Source organism: Diadema antillarum, unplaced genomic scaffold, assembly GCF_040938485.1.
Source record: "Diadema antillarum isolate AM-2024a unplaced genomic scaffold, OU_Dant_1.0 scf00000122, whole genome shotgun sequence".
Taxonomy (NCBI): Eukaryota; Metazoa; Echinodermata; class Echinoidea; order Diadematoida; family Diadematidae; genus Diadema; species Diadema antillarum.
The window spans coordinates 852,399-873,329 of NW_027271011.1; the positions used below are offsets into that span (position 1 = coordinate 852,399).

Consider the following 20,931-nt stretch of genomic DNA (forward strand, 5'->3'; position numbering starts at 1 on the left):
ATATATATATATATATATATATATATATATATAATTATATATATACACATAAAAAATATATATATATATATATATATATATATATAATTATATACCTATATATATATATATATATATATATATATAACGTTATATCTTTTCTTAAGACATCTTTGTTTTTGCGCACTAATTTTGACACTAGTTGGTTGTTATACATACACCTGGAATGTTTCGTAGAATATATCATTAAATTTACTCTCTTTTTAAAACATAGCAAAACAAGTTCCAAAGTTTGGGAGTTTACCGGTTATACAAGTTTAATAAATGCATGCTTGTTGATGTTTGAAAGGGGATGTTTACAATAATTATACTTATTATTGAATGTACTTGTCTATTAGCGCGGCACCAAGCCTTAAATTTCCTAACTTTTTAACAATTTCCACAAACTTCACTGACGCGATCTACACTGATATTGCTTCATTCACTCTAACCACGAGTTTATTTGTGGAAAACTTCTCCTTTAAATGACGGTGCTGGCAATTACAGTATTCTTTCAGATAAGCTTGTTAACAAACACGCATGCCTATAAAATGAAACTTATTCTCTCTTTTGAACTTAATGCAACTAATCCACCAGGAAATGCGATATGCGTATAATGTAATACCAAAAAGCCTTGACAAATCGTCATCAGCCCATGTGGACATTTTGGACAAAATGACCTTTCTTTTTTTTTCTTGGTTAACTTTACTCGTTGTCAAAGCGACATACATAACAACAGAATTTCATGTTGAATCACAATATGAATAGCTTATAACAGTTTGTCAGAAAAAAATCTGACAAAACCATCTATAATAGCCCGCCAATTTGCACTAAGGAAACATCAATTTCACTTGTCATACGTACGTTGCATGCATTATCATACTTTGCTATTTGTTAAAGGGATCGTATAGGTCTGGTTTAGAATTGTGTTATGAAATACGAAAGAGCATGTAATTTCAAGGGAATTAAACATTTATTCGATGAAAATTTGTTTTGATATGACCAAGATATCTAAAACAAAGGGATCCTAATAAAAGGGGAGACCCACCTTTTCTTAGTATCGCTTCGTTTACTTTGTTTTTGGATATCTCAGCCATTCCAAAATCTCTTTTTATCGAATAAATGTTCAATTTATTTTAGAATGGTACTAGTATGCTCTGTAACATTTTTCATAAGTGGTTTCTTAGTATCTCGCATAAAAATTAAAAGCTCAATACTCATCTCCACCTGGGCCAGTAGCGGTGAGTTGGCTCACTCGGTAGCGGCGTCTGCCTTCGACCCAAGCGACCCGGGTTCGATACCCGAATCTTTCTGAGCAATATCGTCCCCTCTATAGCAAGAGGAAAGACACCACTCAGGTAGGACATGAAATGGAGATCGCGAGTGTGAGAGAGTCACAACTCGTGCACGTAAAAGATCCCGCTTCATTCATTCATCGCAATGAGCAGGGTGATTAACCCGGTGAAGTGGTCCCGCCTCACATCCAACTGAACCCCATGGAAGACCAGTAAGTATAGCTGAGTATTTGCTATCTAGCCATCTTCTCAGATGGAAAGTGAACAAACAAACAAACAAACAAACAAACAAACAAAGTACTTTAACATCTAATATTTTTAATGAACACTTGTGTTGCTGTCAGGACTGGTTGACGTGTTGGCCATGATATTATGATCATGTCATGAATATTATTGTTACTTCATAGATGCTTCTCACAATAATTTTAAACCCATTCTGTTATCACAAATCATCTTTTCTGTTCATGCGCTACGCATATATGAAAGTGGAACGAACTGGCTCTGTACTCTTGTGCAAATAACTTTAGAATGCCCGAGGGTTTGCGTCTCTTTGACTCTATAGAGGGCTCTGTTTCGAAATTCAGCGCAGGACTGTGTATCCATTAATTGCGATTTGTCAAAATATCAAAAAGACACTTTTTGATTCGGAAAGACCAGTCTAGATGAATGTACGAAAGACGCAAAAGGGATTCAGTCATGTTTACTAATAGAATCCATTGCCATGAAGCCATGAAATTTATGATGATAATAACAATAAAATTCATATTGATAACGATGACGATATTGTGATGGTGGTGATGTTGATGATGATGATAATAGGCATAATGATGATGATGATGATGATGATGATGATGATGATAATAATAATAATAATAATAATAATAGTCATTATTATCATTATTATTATTATTGTTATTATTATTGTCATTATTATTACCATAAGAAAATGAATAATGATAGTAATAAAAGCAATTGCTAGGAAAATAATGATGATCAATCTATTAGAAACTAACAAGTGATATCAAAACAAACTATCATACACACAAGGATCATCCTTACCCCTGACCAGCTGTTCTTTAAACTTGCTGCATGAAGCACAACAGTTACTAGGCCTATTTGGACATGTATATCCAGCAATCAAGAAAAGTAGTGACTTTATTCAACCCTGCTTCCCACCAACGCCATTGGCTTAATTGCCAGTATCTCTTGAGCTTACTGTGTCTGCGAAACTTATGTAAGTATATCATCATGAAGAGAGATTTATAGCATCTTGTAACCCGAAATATCATGACTTTCTAATGTGTTGAATTATAAAAAGTATTATTCCTATAGTTTGAGGGAAACGGACAACCTATAACGCAAAGTAAGATAATGTGTGAACATAATATACTCTGGATATAATCTAAAGATATCATTTCATACGGAGCGTGTCATATTGTTTTTAAAAATGCCTATCATTATATTTGCCTATAATACGGTGTGCAGTCACAGTGCACAATTGACTGAATCCAAATTTCAACCCTATTTCTTTCTCAACTCATTAACTGTGCTAACCTTGTTATTAACTTAACTGTAGTTACACAAATTATATAGACGTAAAATAGTTTGGAAAATTAAGATTGATAAGTTTCGTTATTCGAAAGCTCGATCAGAGATGTTTTGTTTCAGTTTCAGTTTCAGTAAGTTTTATTTCTCCACTTGTACATAACAGAAAATAAGTATAACGATATCAAACATTATTCACAAGTCATGAAAATATAAACGAGATTTCATTACAAGTATAAAAACACACGAAACAATACATGAATTTCATTACAGATCTTTAAGAGTGCAGGTGGGGGAGACCGTTATCAATAAGAAAATCGCTTTACTTGGACAACGGCCTCTGACTTTATTATAATTGTGACTTTATTGTGACTTTGTTAAGTGGTAATGTTTTTTACATTGAGCTTCCAAATCCTATTGCTTTTCAGCTGATTAGACCTGGAACTGGCACCAGAAATATTCTTTTTTTTTTTCTTTTGGACCCCCTTTACGGAATTCCTGGATCCCCCCCCCCCCCCCCCCCCCCGTGTATTAATTTGCATCAGGGTTGATCTTCGGTCATTCTAAATTTTCAATAATAAGTAACCGAATTCTGATTAAAGGAAGGAGTTTGAGGGTACTACACAGTAGTAAACATGACATAGATAACAGTTTTATTTTTTAATTGACATAATACTGTACTAGCTGTTGCTGACTTCCAAGTTCATGCCTGTTATTTTTGACAACTAGTTTGAACATTCCCCCTTTTTCCTGCTCATTTTCCATATTTTTTTAATACGATAATTGTTATATTCATGTACTTTATCGCTTTAATCTCATTTTGAGTTCCCAGTATAAATAAAGCAAATAGTGAACGTTTATCATATATGACAAAACACAACTATATTCGGGTATTCTAAATGGAGAGTCTAGGCCTATGGGCATCACATTTCCTTTTTTTTTTAAATCAAATTTTATTTATTTTCGTTCCAGTCCAGAGCTTTCGAGCTTTTCAGCTCTTTTCACCCAAATTGAAAAAGAGATCAAAAATGTATGCAACCAAAACAAGCTCAAACGGTAAGCATTTTATTGCCTCAAAATCCCGGCTTAAAATAAAGTACCGGCATCAAAAAGATTGGAACAGAAAATACAACGTAATAACTTTTACATTTGAGCAATGAATGCTTGTGTGGTGAGAGAAAGAATATCAATTTTCTATTTCTTGTGTCACTTCGTTCAGCTCTGATTTTGCTCAAAAGTGAGAAATTTCTGTTCTGGAGGTACACTGTATCGTCTCTGACAATAGCTGGCGCTCCTTGCAAAAACCACACGAGCTCGATGCCCACTCAATGCACGTCATCACATGTGCACAGTAGCAGATGGACGCGGACTAGCAGACTGTGTTATGTACTACGTGTAGTAGTGATAGCGTGGACTTCCCCATTGAGTTTTCCCAAGCTGTATGTGCTTCATTCACACGCGAAAAATGGCAACTGATTTCGAGAAGGTGTCCAGTGTGGTTTCGAATGGAATTGTTCCTGTCACCAAGTACAAGTCCAAGCGGACAGGACTGACGGTGTGCCTTGCAGAAGTCGGGGGACCCCTGGTGAACGGTTTCTTTGTGCTTGGTAAGAAAAACGTTCAAATTTGTATGGATGACAGAGCATGTTTGAACGTGGTAGCTTGCACCGAAGCCTGCATGCTATTGTTAGCACAGGTGACTTGGGTGACTAGGGACGCTTACCTCTTCACTACGCCGACCTACACGGCTAGAACACGGGCTCGGTGCTGCTGCCGCCGCTAATTAGATGCAGGGCACTGTGGAGTCTACTCAGTGAAGTAGAAACCAATGCCTTGTGTAATTGAAAGGGCATTACAATTAAATTGAAAATTTCTGCATTGTTAGACGCGCTGGCCTGCCTCGTGATTTTAATTGCATCCCTGCAACTTGCGTGATGTAAAAAAATGACAAAGACTATTGATGGTGTACTTGGTCTTAGCCGCACCATCAGTCAGTCAGGCCTCGCCTACTGCGACCCCAACACGTTCGTGTGGGACTGTTCAGTGACAGTGTTAAGATACTAGTCAAGTGGTGTACGTACTGCCTGGTTACAGCGTTTTGGGGTTTAAGGGTGTTATCTGTACTAGGGTAAAGATGAAATGTCAAATTTTACTGTAAGTTGGGAGTCTTAAAATTATTCACTTACAGGTTTTTACGTAACATAAATCATGTCTGAACTCTGAAGTCATGGTATCCGTCTAAATTTTAATAGCTAGATTTTGTTCAAATCATAAATGGAAGGGACAGGGGCTAGTACAGTTTGTAGACATTAACTGGGGGAACTGATTTTAATAGACTACCTCACCTGCTCGAGTTCTTAAAGATAATAAAAAGTTTTGGTACCTCAAAAGTTTCCTTGAATTTCCTTGTCTTAGTTTGTGTTTCAGGTTAAAGTACCTTTCATATAACTAACACTGTGAGACTTACTCGCCCCAAAGTGCTCTCGATCATGTCTTAGTAATCATGCAATTAACTGCGACCAGCAGCCCCATACGCATAGCGACCAGCAGTCCCATATGCATAGCGTAATCGGGCTGCACATTGTAGCATTCAGGATCATGACAGATTCAGTATCGCAGGATAAATGTCAACTTAAAATCCCAAAAATTCTTCAATTTGTAGCTACACGCAGCCGCTGTAGGGACAGCGGCTGCACCTCCATTCCTTCGCAGATGTTGTCATTTTTCAGTGTGGTTGTGCGACTCCTTCATGAATATCTTTATTAATCGTGGAAAACTAAAATACAAGGAATTATCGTAATCTATGATAATCATTCAATAATCGGTATGCGAATTTTTGTTTAATTACGTCAAAAACTCACCGAAATCTGTGGCTGAAATCAGGTCTGTAAACGTCCTTATTGCTTCACTCCTCATCTGCGTGTTATTTGAATGGCATTCACTCTCGTATACTACAACGTACAACGTACACTGTAGGTAGTCGGAGAGGCGCCCTCTAGCTCTCCGACTACCTACGTGGTAGGTTGTAGTATACGAGAGTGAATGCCATTCAAATAACACGCAGATGAGGAGTGAAGCAATTTAAAGGACGTTTACAGACCTGATTTCAGCCACAGATTTCGGTGAGTTTTTGACGTAATTAAACAAAAAAAGTGCGTACCGATTATTGAATGATTATCATAGATTACGATAATTCCTTGTATTTTAGTTTTCCACGATTAATAAAGATATTCATGAAGGAGTCACACAACCACACTGAAAAATGACAACGTCTGCGAGGGAATAGAGGTGCAGCCGCGTCGCTTCGCGACAGCGGCTGCGTGTAGTTATTCAATTTGAAGACTTACCAATTGAGGTGAAGTATTGAAAACAGGCTTCGGGCAACGTTTGGTTCTGCCTATAGTCCCTTTCTGTTCGAATTGATGACTGAATGTGACTCGGTCGAGAGGACCTTGGGAGAGCTACCATACACTGAATACTACAGCCAGTGCATGCGAACACATCACATGCGCACAAATTTCAAATCCATCAACGGATAAGATGTTTGTGTGCGCATGCGCTGGCCGTAGTAGTCAGTGTAGTAGCTCTCCCAAGGTCCTCTCGACCGAGTCACATTCAGTCATCAATTCGAAAAGAAAGGGACTATTGGCAGAACCAAACGTTGTTTGAAGCCTGTTTTCAATACTTCAACTTAATTGGTAAGTCTTCAAATCGAAGAAATTTTTGGATTTTAAGTTGCCATTTACCCGCGATACTAATTCTGTCATGATCCTGAATGCTACAATGCGAAGCCCCATTACGCTATGCGTATGGGGCTGCTGGTCGCAGTTAGCTATGCGTACAATGGGCTGCACGCTGCTGGTCGCAGTCAGTAGTTTCGTACAATATTTATCGACGCCGTACGGCGACGGCTCTGGTACGAAACCATTATTGCATGATTACTAAGACATGAGAGCACTTTGGGGCGAGTAATTCTCACAGACAACGTACTTCAACGTGAAACACAAACCAAGACAAGGAAATTCAGGGAAACTTTTGAGGTACCAAAACTTTTTCTTTAATCTTTCTTGATCTTCAAAGGGCAGTGAATCTCTTCACAAAGATCACTTCCTTTATTTAGCATTTTCTTCACTTTAGTTCCATCTAGCGATCTACTGCATGCGTGCGCTCTTTGGTAGCAGCACGGTCGACAGCGTGACCTTTAAAAGTGCATTCAGATCGCGTGAACTGCCGATTATCAGATATGTACCGTTCGCACATGCTGCATAAATCTTCATTTTCGGTAAGTTGTGAAATGTGTACAAATTATGTCAATATTGATAGCATAGATATGAAGTCTCATTAATGAAGATTTACAGTACATTAGATGAGTATGAGGTGACAAAAAATGATCTAAAGTATCAAAACTCAAAGCGATTGCAATGCGATCGCTGAGCTCTCTTTGTGTTGTGGGTCGTGACGGTACAGCCATGTCGCTATTTATACAGCGACTGGGCTGTGTATATTTAACTATTCATCATCATAGTACTATCCAGTAGAGAAAACTTTGGTTTTCATGTACCGGTACTTGTGCGGTGTATGTAGGAACTGTGCATTGCTCAAGTGCTGTAAAGGTAAGGGTTAAAACATTCTGTAAAGTGTAAGTGAAGGTTCATATATTAGTGTACACTCCAGTGTGTTTATGAAGAGACAGTTTACGTTATACTGAAAGTGGTTGGAGATTCTATTGCCTTATAATGATAGACTCATACATTGCAATATATTTTAAATCTTCATTTCAACTGCGGGAATGTAGAATTTATGTGATAAACTATGTGAATATTTCGTGAAATATTTTGTTCGCTAAATGTTTTCTCACCCCTCAAAGATAAAAGATAATAGTAATCAACTTCTCCAGAAATAATTTGAGCTGCAGTGTGTATGATTATTGTACATTTGTTCAGCTCTAGCGGAGGTACACTTGTGACTATTCAAAGGAACTTTTTCCATCCATCTACAATATAGGTTTATCTACTCTGCTGTACAACAAAATCACTGTGTAATTCTGTCCATAGTAATTTAGTAATGGTAGACATACCGTACACATCTTGTACACAACTGGTACATTGTATGCATTATAGAGTTTTACAATTTATTTATTAGTGGAAAATTGAGCAAAGAAAATGGGATTCCATCGGGATTCAAACCCGAAATCTCCGGATGCTAGCCCGGTGCATAATTTGTGAAACTTGTATCTTTTATGTCCTTCTGTACAGCCACTGAAGCACATGATGATGACGGTCTGCCACACACCTTGGAACATCTCATATTCCTCGGGAGTGAGGACTATCCCTTTAAGGTATGAGTGTCTTTTTTCCCCCTCCATTTCCTGTGTTTTCACAATTTACATTTAGGGCACTTTTCTTGTTAAACTGATTGTCTTTATTTCAAATCCAACATAAGTTGACCATATTAAAACTAAGTTGCATGTACCTTATTCTTTGAAGAGTTGCCTCAGAAAAAATGTATACCTTGTACATGTACATGTAATGAATTGTACTTGGCTCTGCAGGTTTTTGTTAGAGATGAGTTTATATTTAAGATACTCATCTGTTATGCTCATGGAGTGGTAAAATAATCATCAATACAATATTCTACCACCAATGAGACATGAACCCTACATGTATGTAGCCCTCAAGCCAGTATCAACCAAAGAACAAATAATACAATACAGATAATTCAGGAGCTACTTTGCAGCTGTTTTTGTGAGAGTCTTTATTCTCATGAACTCAGTGGCAGTAGGTCTACAGTATTGCAGTTGCTGTAAATGGCACTATTCCTGATAGCTCAATAATTATCAACTGCACACAATAATAATAATAATAATGATAATAATAATAATAATAATAATAATAATAATAATAATAATAATAATCAGCTGGTATAATCATTTTAGAACTTTCCTCTAAGCTCACCTACTGTAGCACTGTAAACAAACTACAACAAACTCCAATAGACTTGATGGTCACTCTTGCATTTGACACAACATTTTGCAAACTCTAGTCTCATGGATATAATTCTGATCTGAATTCTAGAACCTGCAAGCACTTCCAAGTTATGTGGCATATGGAACCTCTTGTAGGAAAGAAAAAATGGAAAGATGTTAACCTGTCTATGAAACGGTGCAATGCTGGTACACATTGTACACTGACAAATTGCCTAGATTTTCCCCAGAATGAGATAGAAGACGATGTGTACAAATTTTGGAACATATGGCCACTTGTGGGGGCACATGAAGCATACAAATGTACATGCAATGTGTTGAAAAAGTGGTGATGTAAGTTTGTGCTTAGCTGTCAGCACATAGAATGCATTTCTCGATCGACACATGGCACATCTTCCAGCTTATACTCTGGCCTTGTGATTCTAATGCACAAAGTTCTAGAATTACTTCATTTCCCGATACATTGTACACACATCTCCAATTTTGTCTTTTATACCATTTGTGTTTTGTGCTGCCTCTTTATACTACACTTTACCAATAAGCTCTTCACATACAGTACATGTACATATATGTTCACAAAGTGTATGAATTTTAGAGAGATTGTTTGTACTGAGGAAAATTCATGACCTTAATGGTATCCGTTATATGGGTATTGTGTGACTGAAGAGAAAGGTAATGTATTGCTTGACCGTTTCTTTATGACATTCAACAGGGAGTGCTGGACATGCTGGCCAACCGATGCCTGGCCCAGGGTACAAATGCCTGGACAGACACTGACCACACGTGCTACACTGTGATGACCGCTGGGGGTGAAGGCTTCCTCAACCTCATGCCCATCTACTTGGACCACGTCGTCTACCCAACGCTGACTGTAAGCTGGACAAAGCTGTTCTGATTAGGATGGAGCTAAGATCAGTGATGACTGTTTAAATATGTTTTGTTGAGTTTTGTTAGAAAGGTGACTTTTTTGCTGAAAAATAATGACCATCTGCTGGAAAGCATGGAGGAACAGAATGTGTATTTTGATTTTCCACAGATCTGGTCTTAAATCATAAATTTTGTAATTTCTCACTGGATGAAGAGACAGTACAACCAGTTAAAACGAGCAAAACTTAAATATAAAAGTTGCATGATTATTCTCAACCTGCCCCCTCTTTCCACTCTGGGGTCGGAGGGACCGTGTGCATGTTCCCAAAATCTCTAGTAATAGGATACTTTTCAAGTGACAAAACCTGGCAAGAGAATTGTAAAAAAAAAAGGGGGGGGGGTGTTTGACTTTTCTCCTTGATATTTGTTTTAAACATTGGGTGTTTTTCCCCACTCTGTCTATGGACTTCTAAGAAATTTGAAAAGGGGGGGGTTATAGGATAACTGAAAGTCATAAAAAATTCGTCAAACATTTACGTATGTCATAGGATTTTAATTTTTGCGTGGTTTCTAATGAGTTCTGAGATCTCATTTTGAGCACACACACACTTACACAAAGAAATACTCCAAAGGTATTAAATTATTACAACTTGCCTGAGATGAGGTGGGGTGTCTGTCTTGAGAAAGGAGGTTGGAATTCGAGTTCACCTGAGCTAGAGGGTGCATTGAGCAGTGTTCTCGATTTAGAGGAGTCTACAAGGTAGAATAAGCTTGTGGAAAGCCTGCAAAAAGGTGAGGGGGGGGGGGGCAGTTTGGAAATTGGCAGTCCTGAGATAGGGGATGCTTTCATAGGGAGGGAACGAGTATATGGGTACCCTTACTGATAGCCTACTGAATGTGTGTGTGTGTGTGTGGGGGGGGGGGGATGGGAGGGGTGGGATTCTCAGTCGTTGGTATTTTGGGATCATCTCATTATGGATGCCTGGTTGTTCCCTGTGCAGGATGCTGGTTACATCACGGAGGTCCACCACATCAACGGAGAGGGGGAGAATGCGGGCGTGGTCTACTGTGAGATGCAGGCCAGGGAGAACTCTGGGGAGTCCCGCTGTCATCTTACCATGCTCAGGAGGATGTATCCGGGTCACTGTGGCTACAAGGTTTGTAGTTATCTGGCAAAATTTCTACTCTTGTACAAAATGATGTCTCATGAATACAACCACTTGTTAACGAGAATCATTGATCACTTGCTGTCTTGTACAGACTTCAGTGCAACTCCACTTCATGGCCAAATTGTAGAAACATCATTTCAGTAAAATTGGAACAACAATGGTTCAATGAGTTGTATTATGACATCATCACCTCAGCTAATTTCCATGTACAGCTGTATGTGATTTAACCCTAACTGCACGGGGGGGGGGGGGGGGGGGGGGGGGGGGGCCTGGGAGGCCCCCCCTCCATACTTTTGGCGATTGCATCATGACCGCTGGGAATTTCGGATTCTCGCATCATGACTTTTTCCCCTAAAGTCTTGCGCACATTTTGATACCACATTTGTCCATATCGGACCTATCTAGGGGGTGTTATGGGCCAATTAGTATGCGCGTGTCATTAAAACGGCTAATCGCTGCATATATTTGTGTACAGTTACATACTGTCAATAGACCATGGCTTGCATTACTTTATAAATTTTGCTCAGGAATTGGTTTTTCCACTTGGTTCATGCTTCTATATTGTTCTGAAATAAATTGGGCAAAGTTTAGAAACAATGAAATACATAAGGAATATAAAACAATAGAAAACATAAGAAATAAAAACAATACAAAACATAACAAAAAGTTGTTTTTTTCTCGTTTTTTATTCTCTCTCTGATTTATTTCACATTTGGGAAACATTATTCTTCATTATTACACAGTTTTCATGTAATTTTGTACTTGTTTAGGCTGAAATTATGAAAATATCCCTCAAATGCATAAAATATGCATTATGAATAATTAATTAGCTAATTATGCAAAAATTTGCATAATTGATTAAAATAAATTACACCATCAGATTCAGCACGCGAAGATCTATCAGCATGCAAATTTTCAAGTTCATCGGACATCGCGTTTCCGAGATCAATGGGGGGGGGGGGCCTCCCAGCCCCCCCCCCCCCCCCCAGTATTTTCATGGAGCCAAATAGCCCAGTACAGTAAGGGTTAAAAGTTTATGAATTTGTACCAAGTGTCCATGCATCACAAAACCATACCAAAAAATGTCATAAGGGTTAGCTTTTCAATAGGCATAGATATATCTATACGTGTACATTATTCTTCAACTTGGCTGATTTAGGGTTTTGTTATTTTCTTTTTTTATCTGTTACATGAAGCTTCCTGTATTTTTATCTTACTAAAGATTCATGATCATACACATATATTATCCTGATATGCGAGTTTCAGATGCAGTAAGGTATTTTCGTGAACTTTGATGAACCTTTGACATCAATCTCATAACAGAGTGAAACTGGAGGTATCATGGCTAACCTCCGAGACAGCACGTCCAACGAGAAGGTGCGGCAGTACCACCGGGACTTCTATCGTCCTGACAACCTCTGCCTCATCATTACCGGTCAGGTGAAGGCGGAGGACGTCTTCAGGAGTCTGGCACCCTTTGAAGAGAAGATCGTCTCCAAGGTGAGGTTTTTATTGGAGGAGGGAGAAGGGAGGTGGAGGGGGGGGGGGGGAGGAGGAGGAGAGGTGAAGCTTAGTGGTGAATGGGAATGTGGTTTCCAAAGGGCTGGAGGAAAAATCTTATTATTGAGAAAATTAAAGTGATAAGTCCAGATTACAGTGTAGTTTAGATTTACAAACCAACTTAACCGTGACTTGCATCACAAAATTCCGTGTTTGTTTTGTGCTCATCAGAAATGAATGACACAGCATATATGGGTCAGAATTTTGAACGATGTACAATTGAGCCAAAACAAGGCAAAATTTAAAAAGTAGGAAATTCTCCAAATCATTCATCTTACCTGAAAGAGTATAACTCAAGCTTTAATATGAACCCAATTATACTAGGATTTTCCCAGAGGAACAAGTTTTTATTCACCGCTGAAGTTTACCATGTCCAGAGCAGCGAACGTCCGTGAAGAATAGTACTGCACATACATTTGAATACCATTTAACATAGTTTCCAAAGATCTGATTCAGTTCAAAATCCTACCGAAATATCTTAAGGGACATGTGTACGTGATTGCAGAATATCAAGCTTGTACTCTTAACCTGTACGTAATGGTAAACAACTGATGATTTAACTAAATTCGTTATTTCTGTGGAAATATTGCTCTTCCGCTAAACACTTTCTTAACTTAACGCGCATTTTACAGAAGCTCAATATTTTCACCTCTTATTTCACTATCCCATACTTCAATCCTCACTCCCAAATAATAATATACCTTTTTAAGATGTATCTCATCTGGGCAGTCTCTATAACCCAACAAACATAGCATAGTTTTCATTACGGAGGTTCGCATGTAGCTCACGGACGTTCGGAACAAACAAGATATTGAACAATGCAGCTCTCTTGAGTTGGAAACGCATTCTACTCACAACAAACAGCAATTTCATGTCGAGAACAAACTCCTCTGCAAAATCGTGAATAGATATTACCAATTCTCAATTATATAAGCTTGTTTATCTTCTCATACTGAGGAATCAAAGAAAACAATTTTTCCATCTCTCGTAAATGAACGTACAAACGTACGTGTAATCTCAGTAACGTAGTCCATCCTTGAGAACGAATATATTCATTAAAATTTCGTTATCATGAAGTAAATATTCAGGTCCTAAACTTGTTATATAAAGTCTACAATGCAAAATGTGCTTTTTATATAACAAACATGGTCACAGTTAAAATTATGACAAAGAATTAATATAGAAAAACAACAGAAATGTGCTCCGTTATAGAAATACGAAGTTTAGCTGGGGAGGGCAAACAAATACGTTAGGAAGAAATCCCTCTGTGTTTGCTCCTTGTGTTGCACACTGTTACCGAGGAGAATTTGTGTTATTATATTAGTCACAAATGATAATAGGTTCGATACTGCGAAGTTTCGTCACAACAAGTCCATAATAAGTCCATATAACTTGGATGGATGTTTGTGACTTCGATATTATACAATATGGTTTGTTATAACATACCTTTTGTAGCGCGTCATTTCGGAGGCTCGTTATTCATACAGTTTGTCAATACGAAAATTGATAGAGTTCGTATAATTATGAAGCTTTTTTATTCGGTAAATGATAGGAATCCTCGAAGGTTAACCGAAAGGCTTATTAATTGGAACATGAAAAATTATGTTCGCTTATCCAAATGTGGAGAAACAAGTTAACAACTAAAATCCTCCAATTTCAAAACCTCATAATAACCGTTTTCACCTAAACGAATATTAGGCCCATTCCACTTTTAGAAGAAAGGACCTAAAAATAATGATCCTTAATATCTATTTTTTGAAGAACATTTCTAATAACAAACCTCCTGAATTAACTACATTTTTTTTTTCATTTTGGAATAACAAAGCTTTGGACATCGGAGTAACGAATCTTTGGAAGAGCGAACGTATCAAAGTGCAACCTTAAACCTATTCTTAATCATTACTTTTTTTAACATGTGTTTTCAAAGTAAGCACAAAAGCACAAACAAATTGACGATCTCTCTGTCTCTTAAATGTAAAATGAAAAAAAAAAATCTTGGAAAAAAATTACAAATGAATATTGCTTTTCATTGATGAGTATAAAACAACACCATGTGATGATAAGCGGAGGATTTGTGTGTTTTCATCAGACAATAATTGTATACTGCATGATTTTTGTTCGCTTGTGACGGCATTTCGATGAATAAAAAACATAAACAAACAAACAAAAACTTCTCCAGAGGAATTTGGTATAACGGGAGTGCACTGACAATTCTTTTCTTTGTATGTTGGAGCTCGATCCCTTCTCTGTTTCTCAGTCATTTTCATTCAACTGCTTCCCCGTCCTTTTGAAACTTTTCCGTTTCTTATTCAACACATGCTCATTACAGACTTCTTCCGTCATTATCCTGAATGTGATTGCGTAGCACTTTTCGGATTTGTTTTGGTTTGTTTTGTTTTGTTTTTGTTTTCTGTTTGGTCGCAGCATGTTCAGGCCATTGAGGGAATGAGAGAAAAATCGTCATGAAGAGAAAAATAAGAATGAATTAAGGCATTTAATATCATGACAATTACAGCGAACGTCCGTTATGGAGACCAAAACTGGATGTGTTCTGTTTGAGACGGCAGCTACCATACTCAAAAGATAAACACTTAGAGCACCTGTCACTAAAAAGTGGCACTGATCTTCTTTCTCCTACTATGTAATCCACTGACTTATTCAACCAATGAACATCCGTGAAAAAAACGTTTTCCGTTTGTTATTACAGGTAAATTGAGTGCTGAACGCTATTCACTTTCGGGTATGAGCGGCTCGGTGATTTGGTAATATTTTCAACTAACATTGATCTTATGTGCAGTGATATATTTGTAATTATCAGAAATTTCCTTTCTCGGACAGAACGTCCGTGAGCGAAACTTTCAGAACCTATAACAGTACAAATTGTCTCCAGAACCTCATTAGAAAGAAATTTAAACGCACAGAAATGACAGATTACGCAAAATTCCTTTTTCCTATAACTTTGTTTTAAGTGTTTAGCTGTTTTTTGTATAATTAGAGGGAAAACAGGCGTAAAATTGTGAGTAAATTTTCAATTGTTTGTTCATCATGATCACATAACGCCTTAAAAATTCTGAAACTACTGCTCTAAACTCATTTTCTACTTTGTAAAACTATATTTGTCGCTATTCGAGCCAAAAGTTTTAAAGAATACAGGACACTTTCGGGACAAGTTATCCCTATCGGAGGGATTGCATACGTCACGGACGTTCTCTGGAATTATCACGGACGTTTGTTCTACTACTAGGGTCATGTTCCAGGACGGATAACTAATCGGCAGAGAGTACCTAGCCTTCCTAACTCTTTCAAAAATTTGAAAAGGTATTGTCAATGCAAATTATAAGAAATTTGACATCCTTACAACATATGTGTTGCTCAGAGGGGGATCAGGAGGTGAATTTTCAGAGAAAATATTAATTATATGCTTGGTTTTTGGTGAATTGCATGGTCCAAAAACTGCGGACGAACCTCAGTACGCTCCAAAAATGGCATGCAGCTCCTCGGCTAGAGAGCCAAAGGTAAAATGCACCTTCGCCATCAAAGCAAGATGGTGTCCCACTCGAAAACGTTTTAATCATCACGGACGTTCTTTTTTTCGTGGAGGTTCGTCTAAAAATTTAATTTCAGTTCCTGTTTGACAAAGGATGGACAGAAACTCAAAACAAACATATTATCGTGTTGCTAGATCTTAGTTGATTACGACTCAGAACAATATCGCTAATAACGTTTAATGGGCTACGATCTTTATTAGAAAATAGCGGAAGCACGTCCGTGACGAAAACTGAGTATAATTTTGCATAAAAGAATATTACGTCCCATGTACAGCCAGCAGACGTACAATTTTTGCAGGATATGTTCATCAGGTGGAACACCAAATTTTCGTATACATTACAGTTGGGACAACAAAGTAGAATTTGCAGCAGCGATAGAAACAAAAGCATCACGGACGTTCGTCTGTTTAGGACTTTGATATTTTAATTGTTCTCTGTAATTTTATACGTGCTCATAAAGTTCTTATAATTTTGTGGTACATACCCATGATATGTCAGATCCAGAACATGGTCAGATATTAGATGCCACGTACCATTCAAAATGCACATCATTAGTTTGAAAAACAAAAATTATTGTGAAAATAGCGTTTTTACCGTATTTTTACGCTTTAAGTCCTTGTGAAATGAAAAATATCAGGCAAAAGTCAACCAAACCATATATTTCCTGAAAGGAAATTTACCAATCTTTGAGATGACATGAAAAAATCTGGTTTCTAAGATCATCCTGGCGTGTTCTAAGGGAAAGAATGTCATAAGGTGCGAAAATTGGCAATTGTACATCGTTCAAAATTCTCACCCATATGTAAAGGTTGATGATTAAAATTGATTGGTTAGAGCAATTTACTTCAGGGACAAAATGTACTGTTTGTAACTATGACATTAAAATAAACATAATGCAAATCAGTGGCTGTGAGATGATGGAGTCACAATTCAAAAAGTCATTGGAAGAAAACAAAATATCAAGGTCTTGTTTGCTGCACTTTGTCACAAAGAAAGTTGCCAGACTCTTACAAAAATCAAGATGAAACCCTTTGCATTTGGCCATCATACATCAGTATTAAAGCTGATCAAAGTCACCATACATTGATTTTCTGATATACAGTCAACCTGACATAAGTCAAATCTATTTGGACTGAAGAAATAGCTTCGACTTAGAGAATATTCGACTTGTGAGGGATTAAATTCAATAGCACATAAAGAGGAAGGACTTAAAAAGACCTTTGACTTAGGCGATTATTTGACTTATGCGAGGTCGACTTAAAGGTAGGGGATACCTTTTACAGACCTCCCAAAATGCAACAAAACATTAAATATGAACCTCAGGGGACTTGTTTAGACCACTGCTGAGAAATTTGGAAGTCAACAGTTATCTACAATTTGAATAATGCACAAAACTCAACTACTCAGTAGTTCTGTGTGTCAGCCACACTTAAGCCTTTTTGTTGCAGTCTTCTGTATTTTTTATCTATAAACACAAATCTAAAAGTATAAGAGCTGATGTAATAACATATAGAGTGTGTGGCAAGAATATATATAGAAATGTTTGTAAGTTTTGATGAACTTTCTTCACAAAATATACATGATGGACACACATGCAGTGCATGGGTCTGCAAAGGTAGCCTAGTAATGTACTGGAATTTACGGTGAGCCCCGAAAAAAATTCAATTCAAAATCTAACGGTCAATAAAAGTGTACTAAATGTTACCTTCCACTTTCAATACTTTATGGGAGTTTCTAGAATGATACTCTCTTCAACATACCACTGTATTTATACAACTCTTCATTTAAGGCATGCAAATGGGATTCCCTACCTTTAAGCAAGTTTGACTGTATATCACTTACCCAATTTCGTGTAGAGCAATGTATCAATGTACATGTAAAGATGTTTCCTAGAGAGCTAGCTATTAGAAATCTCCAGTTTGGGGAAAGATAGATTTGGCAGGAAAGATACAGTGAAGGGCATGGGAAAATAGCCTATATTCCATTAGAATAGCAACATGCTTCAGGAAAACTAAACAAAAATGTGTGTCAAAACAGTCTTAGACATTCATACAATTGTATATGGATAGAAGGTTGGTATAGATCAAACTTCTTAATCTTCAAATTTCTTGTTTTAGAGCCAGGTAACTCTGACTGTTTCTCACTTTTATGAAAAAAAAAATCAACAAGTGAAAGTATGTGCATAAATATGTGTTTGTGTGCATGTGTGTGTGTTTTGTCTTTGAAGTGTGAGTGAGTACCCAAATTAGTTTCTTCAGATTAATTGAGTACCAGTGCTTAGAGGCATTTTAATGTGAGAAGCACTTTTGAATTATAAATATCTTGAATTAATGTTATTGTTGTTATTATCATTATCATTATTATCGATTCAAAGTGTGTCTTTGTTTCTTTTGTGCTTGTTTGTAGGGAGCATTGCCGCCCCATGTCCGTCCCTGGCTGACACCCGTCCCACCCCTCCCCGAGAAAGTGGTAGAGACCATGCCATACCCCTCAGACGATGAGGCGAATGGAATGGTCTACATGGCGTGGAGGGGACCGGCAGCACAGGTAAGTTGGTGAATGAGGTCCTGTGGTTGAGTGGCTTGCACAGTCCACTTTCATTCTGAAGGTCTAAGGTTCAATCCCATGATAATCCAGTTGTGCCCTATGACGTCTGCATAATGCTATCACTGTCACTAATATTGTGTGAGAATGAAGCTAGAGAAAAATTGTAGCTGCAAATGATTGCTGAATGCTTAAAAAGAGTGAATAAATCTACAAGTATGAGTGACAGCATTTACCATTCCATATCATACCATAACAAGGGACTAGGTATGCTCCACTACACCTTGCACATGTTCTGATGTTGATTGGATAAGTTTTAACTACTATTTGAAAATTCATATATGTACTATTGAAATTCAGTATAATGGTTCTTACAAAGACCAAGGTTAGCAAATATGCCTTCATATCACTTCTTGCTCTGTTGTGAAATATTCAGTTTGTTATCGGTTGATAGTGTGTGTGCTTCATTTGAAAATGAGCGCCCCCTCTGGCCCACAATGGAAGATTAATATTTATGCTATTTCATGTTTTTTGCTGTACTCGACATTAAACATTGCCTTAGGCTCTAAGCAATGCCCCACTCCCCACGTACAGTATATCTTCTCCCATATAACTACCGCTTTAGCGCTTTGTATCCAGTGGAAAAGGCGCTCTAAAGGTATCAATTATTATTATCAACTACCTTTTGCATGTTCTTGATTTATTTCCACACTACAGGACCTGTATGGTATGTCCGCTGTCCTCATTTTGCTTGAGTATTTGACGGACACTTCTGTGGCACCCCTCCAAAGGGACTTCGTGGAAGTATCTGACGCTTTCTGCAGTAAGGTGAGTGCTGCCGTATCTTAATAGTGACGTCTCTACGCAACGCGAAACCTTCAATTCTGTTCACTTCATTTCTATTCTAAGTCACTTTCAACTTTGATGCCACCAGTTTACAGTGAGTAAGACATAATTGAGACAATGAATGCATCTTAAGAAGTAAATTTAGAGCCTTGGCTGGCAGGAAATCAATGCTTCTGTAGATATGGTAGAGGGGCCATTCCATGCTATGAAGAGTACTAAACAATAGCAACAACAAAATGCCTTGATAATGAAGAAACATAATATGATATGGATGGACAATAGATAAAGGGATATGGGAAGTTGTCTTTCCAGAAAGAATTGTCCTGTACATCCTTTATAAAATGGGGCCCAGATAGTCCCTTCACAATGGTTGCCTCAGAGTTTTAACTTCCCCTTTTCGTTCCATACACAATAAACCTGCACTCAAATATGGGCGTCCTCACAAAAGACCATTTTCTCATATTCATCATTTTTATGTCTTTGATTCTTTATCATTTTATATTAACCCTAACTAGGCCGGGGGGGGGGGGGCCTCCGAGGCCCCCCCCCCCCCCGACGTTCCGTGCGATGTATCGCAATCGCAAAAAGCTATCGCCGCGACGTTTCATGACTTTTTTCTTTCGAGTCTCCCGCATCTTTTGACACCAAATTTGTGACGCCCGGGCGTGCGGTTCCGAAGTTACGCATAAATATGTACATGCATGTCAGACCAAAAATTGCTCAAAAACGTGAATTCGTGCACAATTTCAATGCAAACTGTGCTTGCAGGCAAATTTCATAAAAGCATGATTATTTTGGTGTTTTATTGATTAAAATCAATGAATAACATATTTTCTTGTTCGGAGCGATGTCGCGAACAAATTTCATCGAAAAAACAATGGAAAACATAAAGTCGAAAAAACACAGAAATACATAAGAAATTCAAAAAACAATAAAATACTTAAGAATTTTTTCTGATATCACAATTTTTTTTTATTACATTTGCTAAGGACAGTGAAAAGAATATTTACACAAAAAAAGTGCCTGGTTTGAGCTTTATTTTGTGATTTATACCAAATAGTCTGATTTCATGCATCATTATGCATAAATTAGCATAATTTAGCATAAATGATAATTTTTTGAAAAATAAACTTCATGGTATTTTAGATTACATCATAGGCAATGTGTGTGCCAATTTTCGTCGCAATCGTGCGGTCGACGGCCGAGATCTGGAGGGGGCGCCTGGGAGGCCACCCCCCCCCCCCCCCCCCCCCCCCCCCCCCTGGCTCTATCAACTAAAAATAGCCCGGCCTAGTTAGGGTTAAATGGGTAGGAACACCCCTTTCTCATTACTTAGAAACCATTATGAATCCCTGAATATCATCTTTCAGAGCTTGGCCTCAAGAAAAGTTTTAAACATTCCTGCATGTTTGATGTTTCATCATTTGTTTTTATAGGTTCAGTCGCAGCGGACGACTATAATTAACTCCCCCGAAACCCACGAAACATTTTGAATTTTCAACCGTCACCGAGGCCGTGCGAATCGGGCGTTCTCATTTTCACCAAAATTTCACCTT

At 37.7% G+C, this 20,931-nt stretch overlaps 1 protein-coding gene across 1 annotated transcript in view; it reads left to right on the forward strand.

The window, feature by feature from the left end:
• The first annotated feature begins 4,323 nt into the window (after positions 1 to 4,323).
• The window catches only part of LOC139720108 (uncharacterized protein C05D11.1-like), a 38,813-nt gene continuing 22,205 nt past the window's right edge, over positions 4,324 to 20,931 (forward strand). The window contains exons 1-7 of the mRNA XM_071631476.1: positions 4,324 to 4,465; positions 8,114 to 8,196; positions 9,554 to 9,712; positions 10,710 to 10,865; positions 12,201 to 12,377; positions 18,392 to 18,532; positions 19,247 to 19,357. Coding sequence (XP_071487577.1) covers positions 4,324 to 4,465; positions 8,114 to 8,196; positions 9,554 to 9,712; positions 10,710 to 10,865; positions 12,201 to 12,377; positions 18,392 to 18,532; positions 19,247 to 19,357 — 969 coding nt within the window. The remainder of the gene's footprint in view (positions 4,466 to 8,113; positions 8,197 to 9,553; positions 9,713 to 10,709; positions 10,866 to 12,200; positions 12,378 to 18,391; positions 18,533 to 19,246; positions 19,358 to 20,931) is intronic.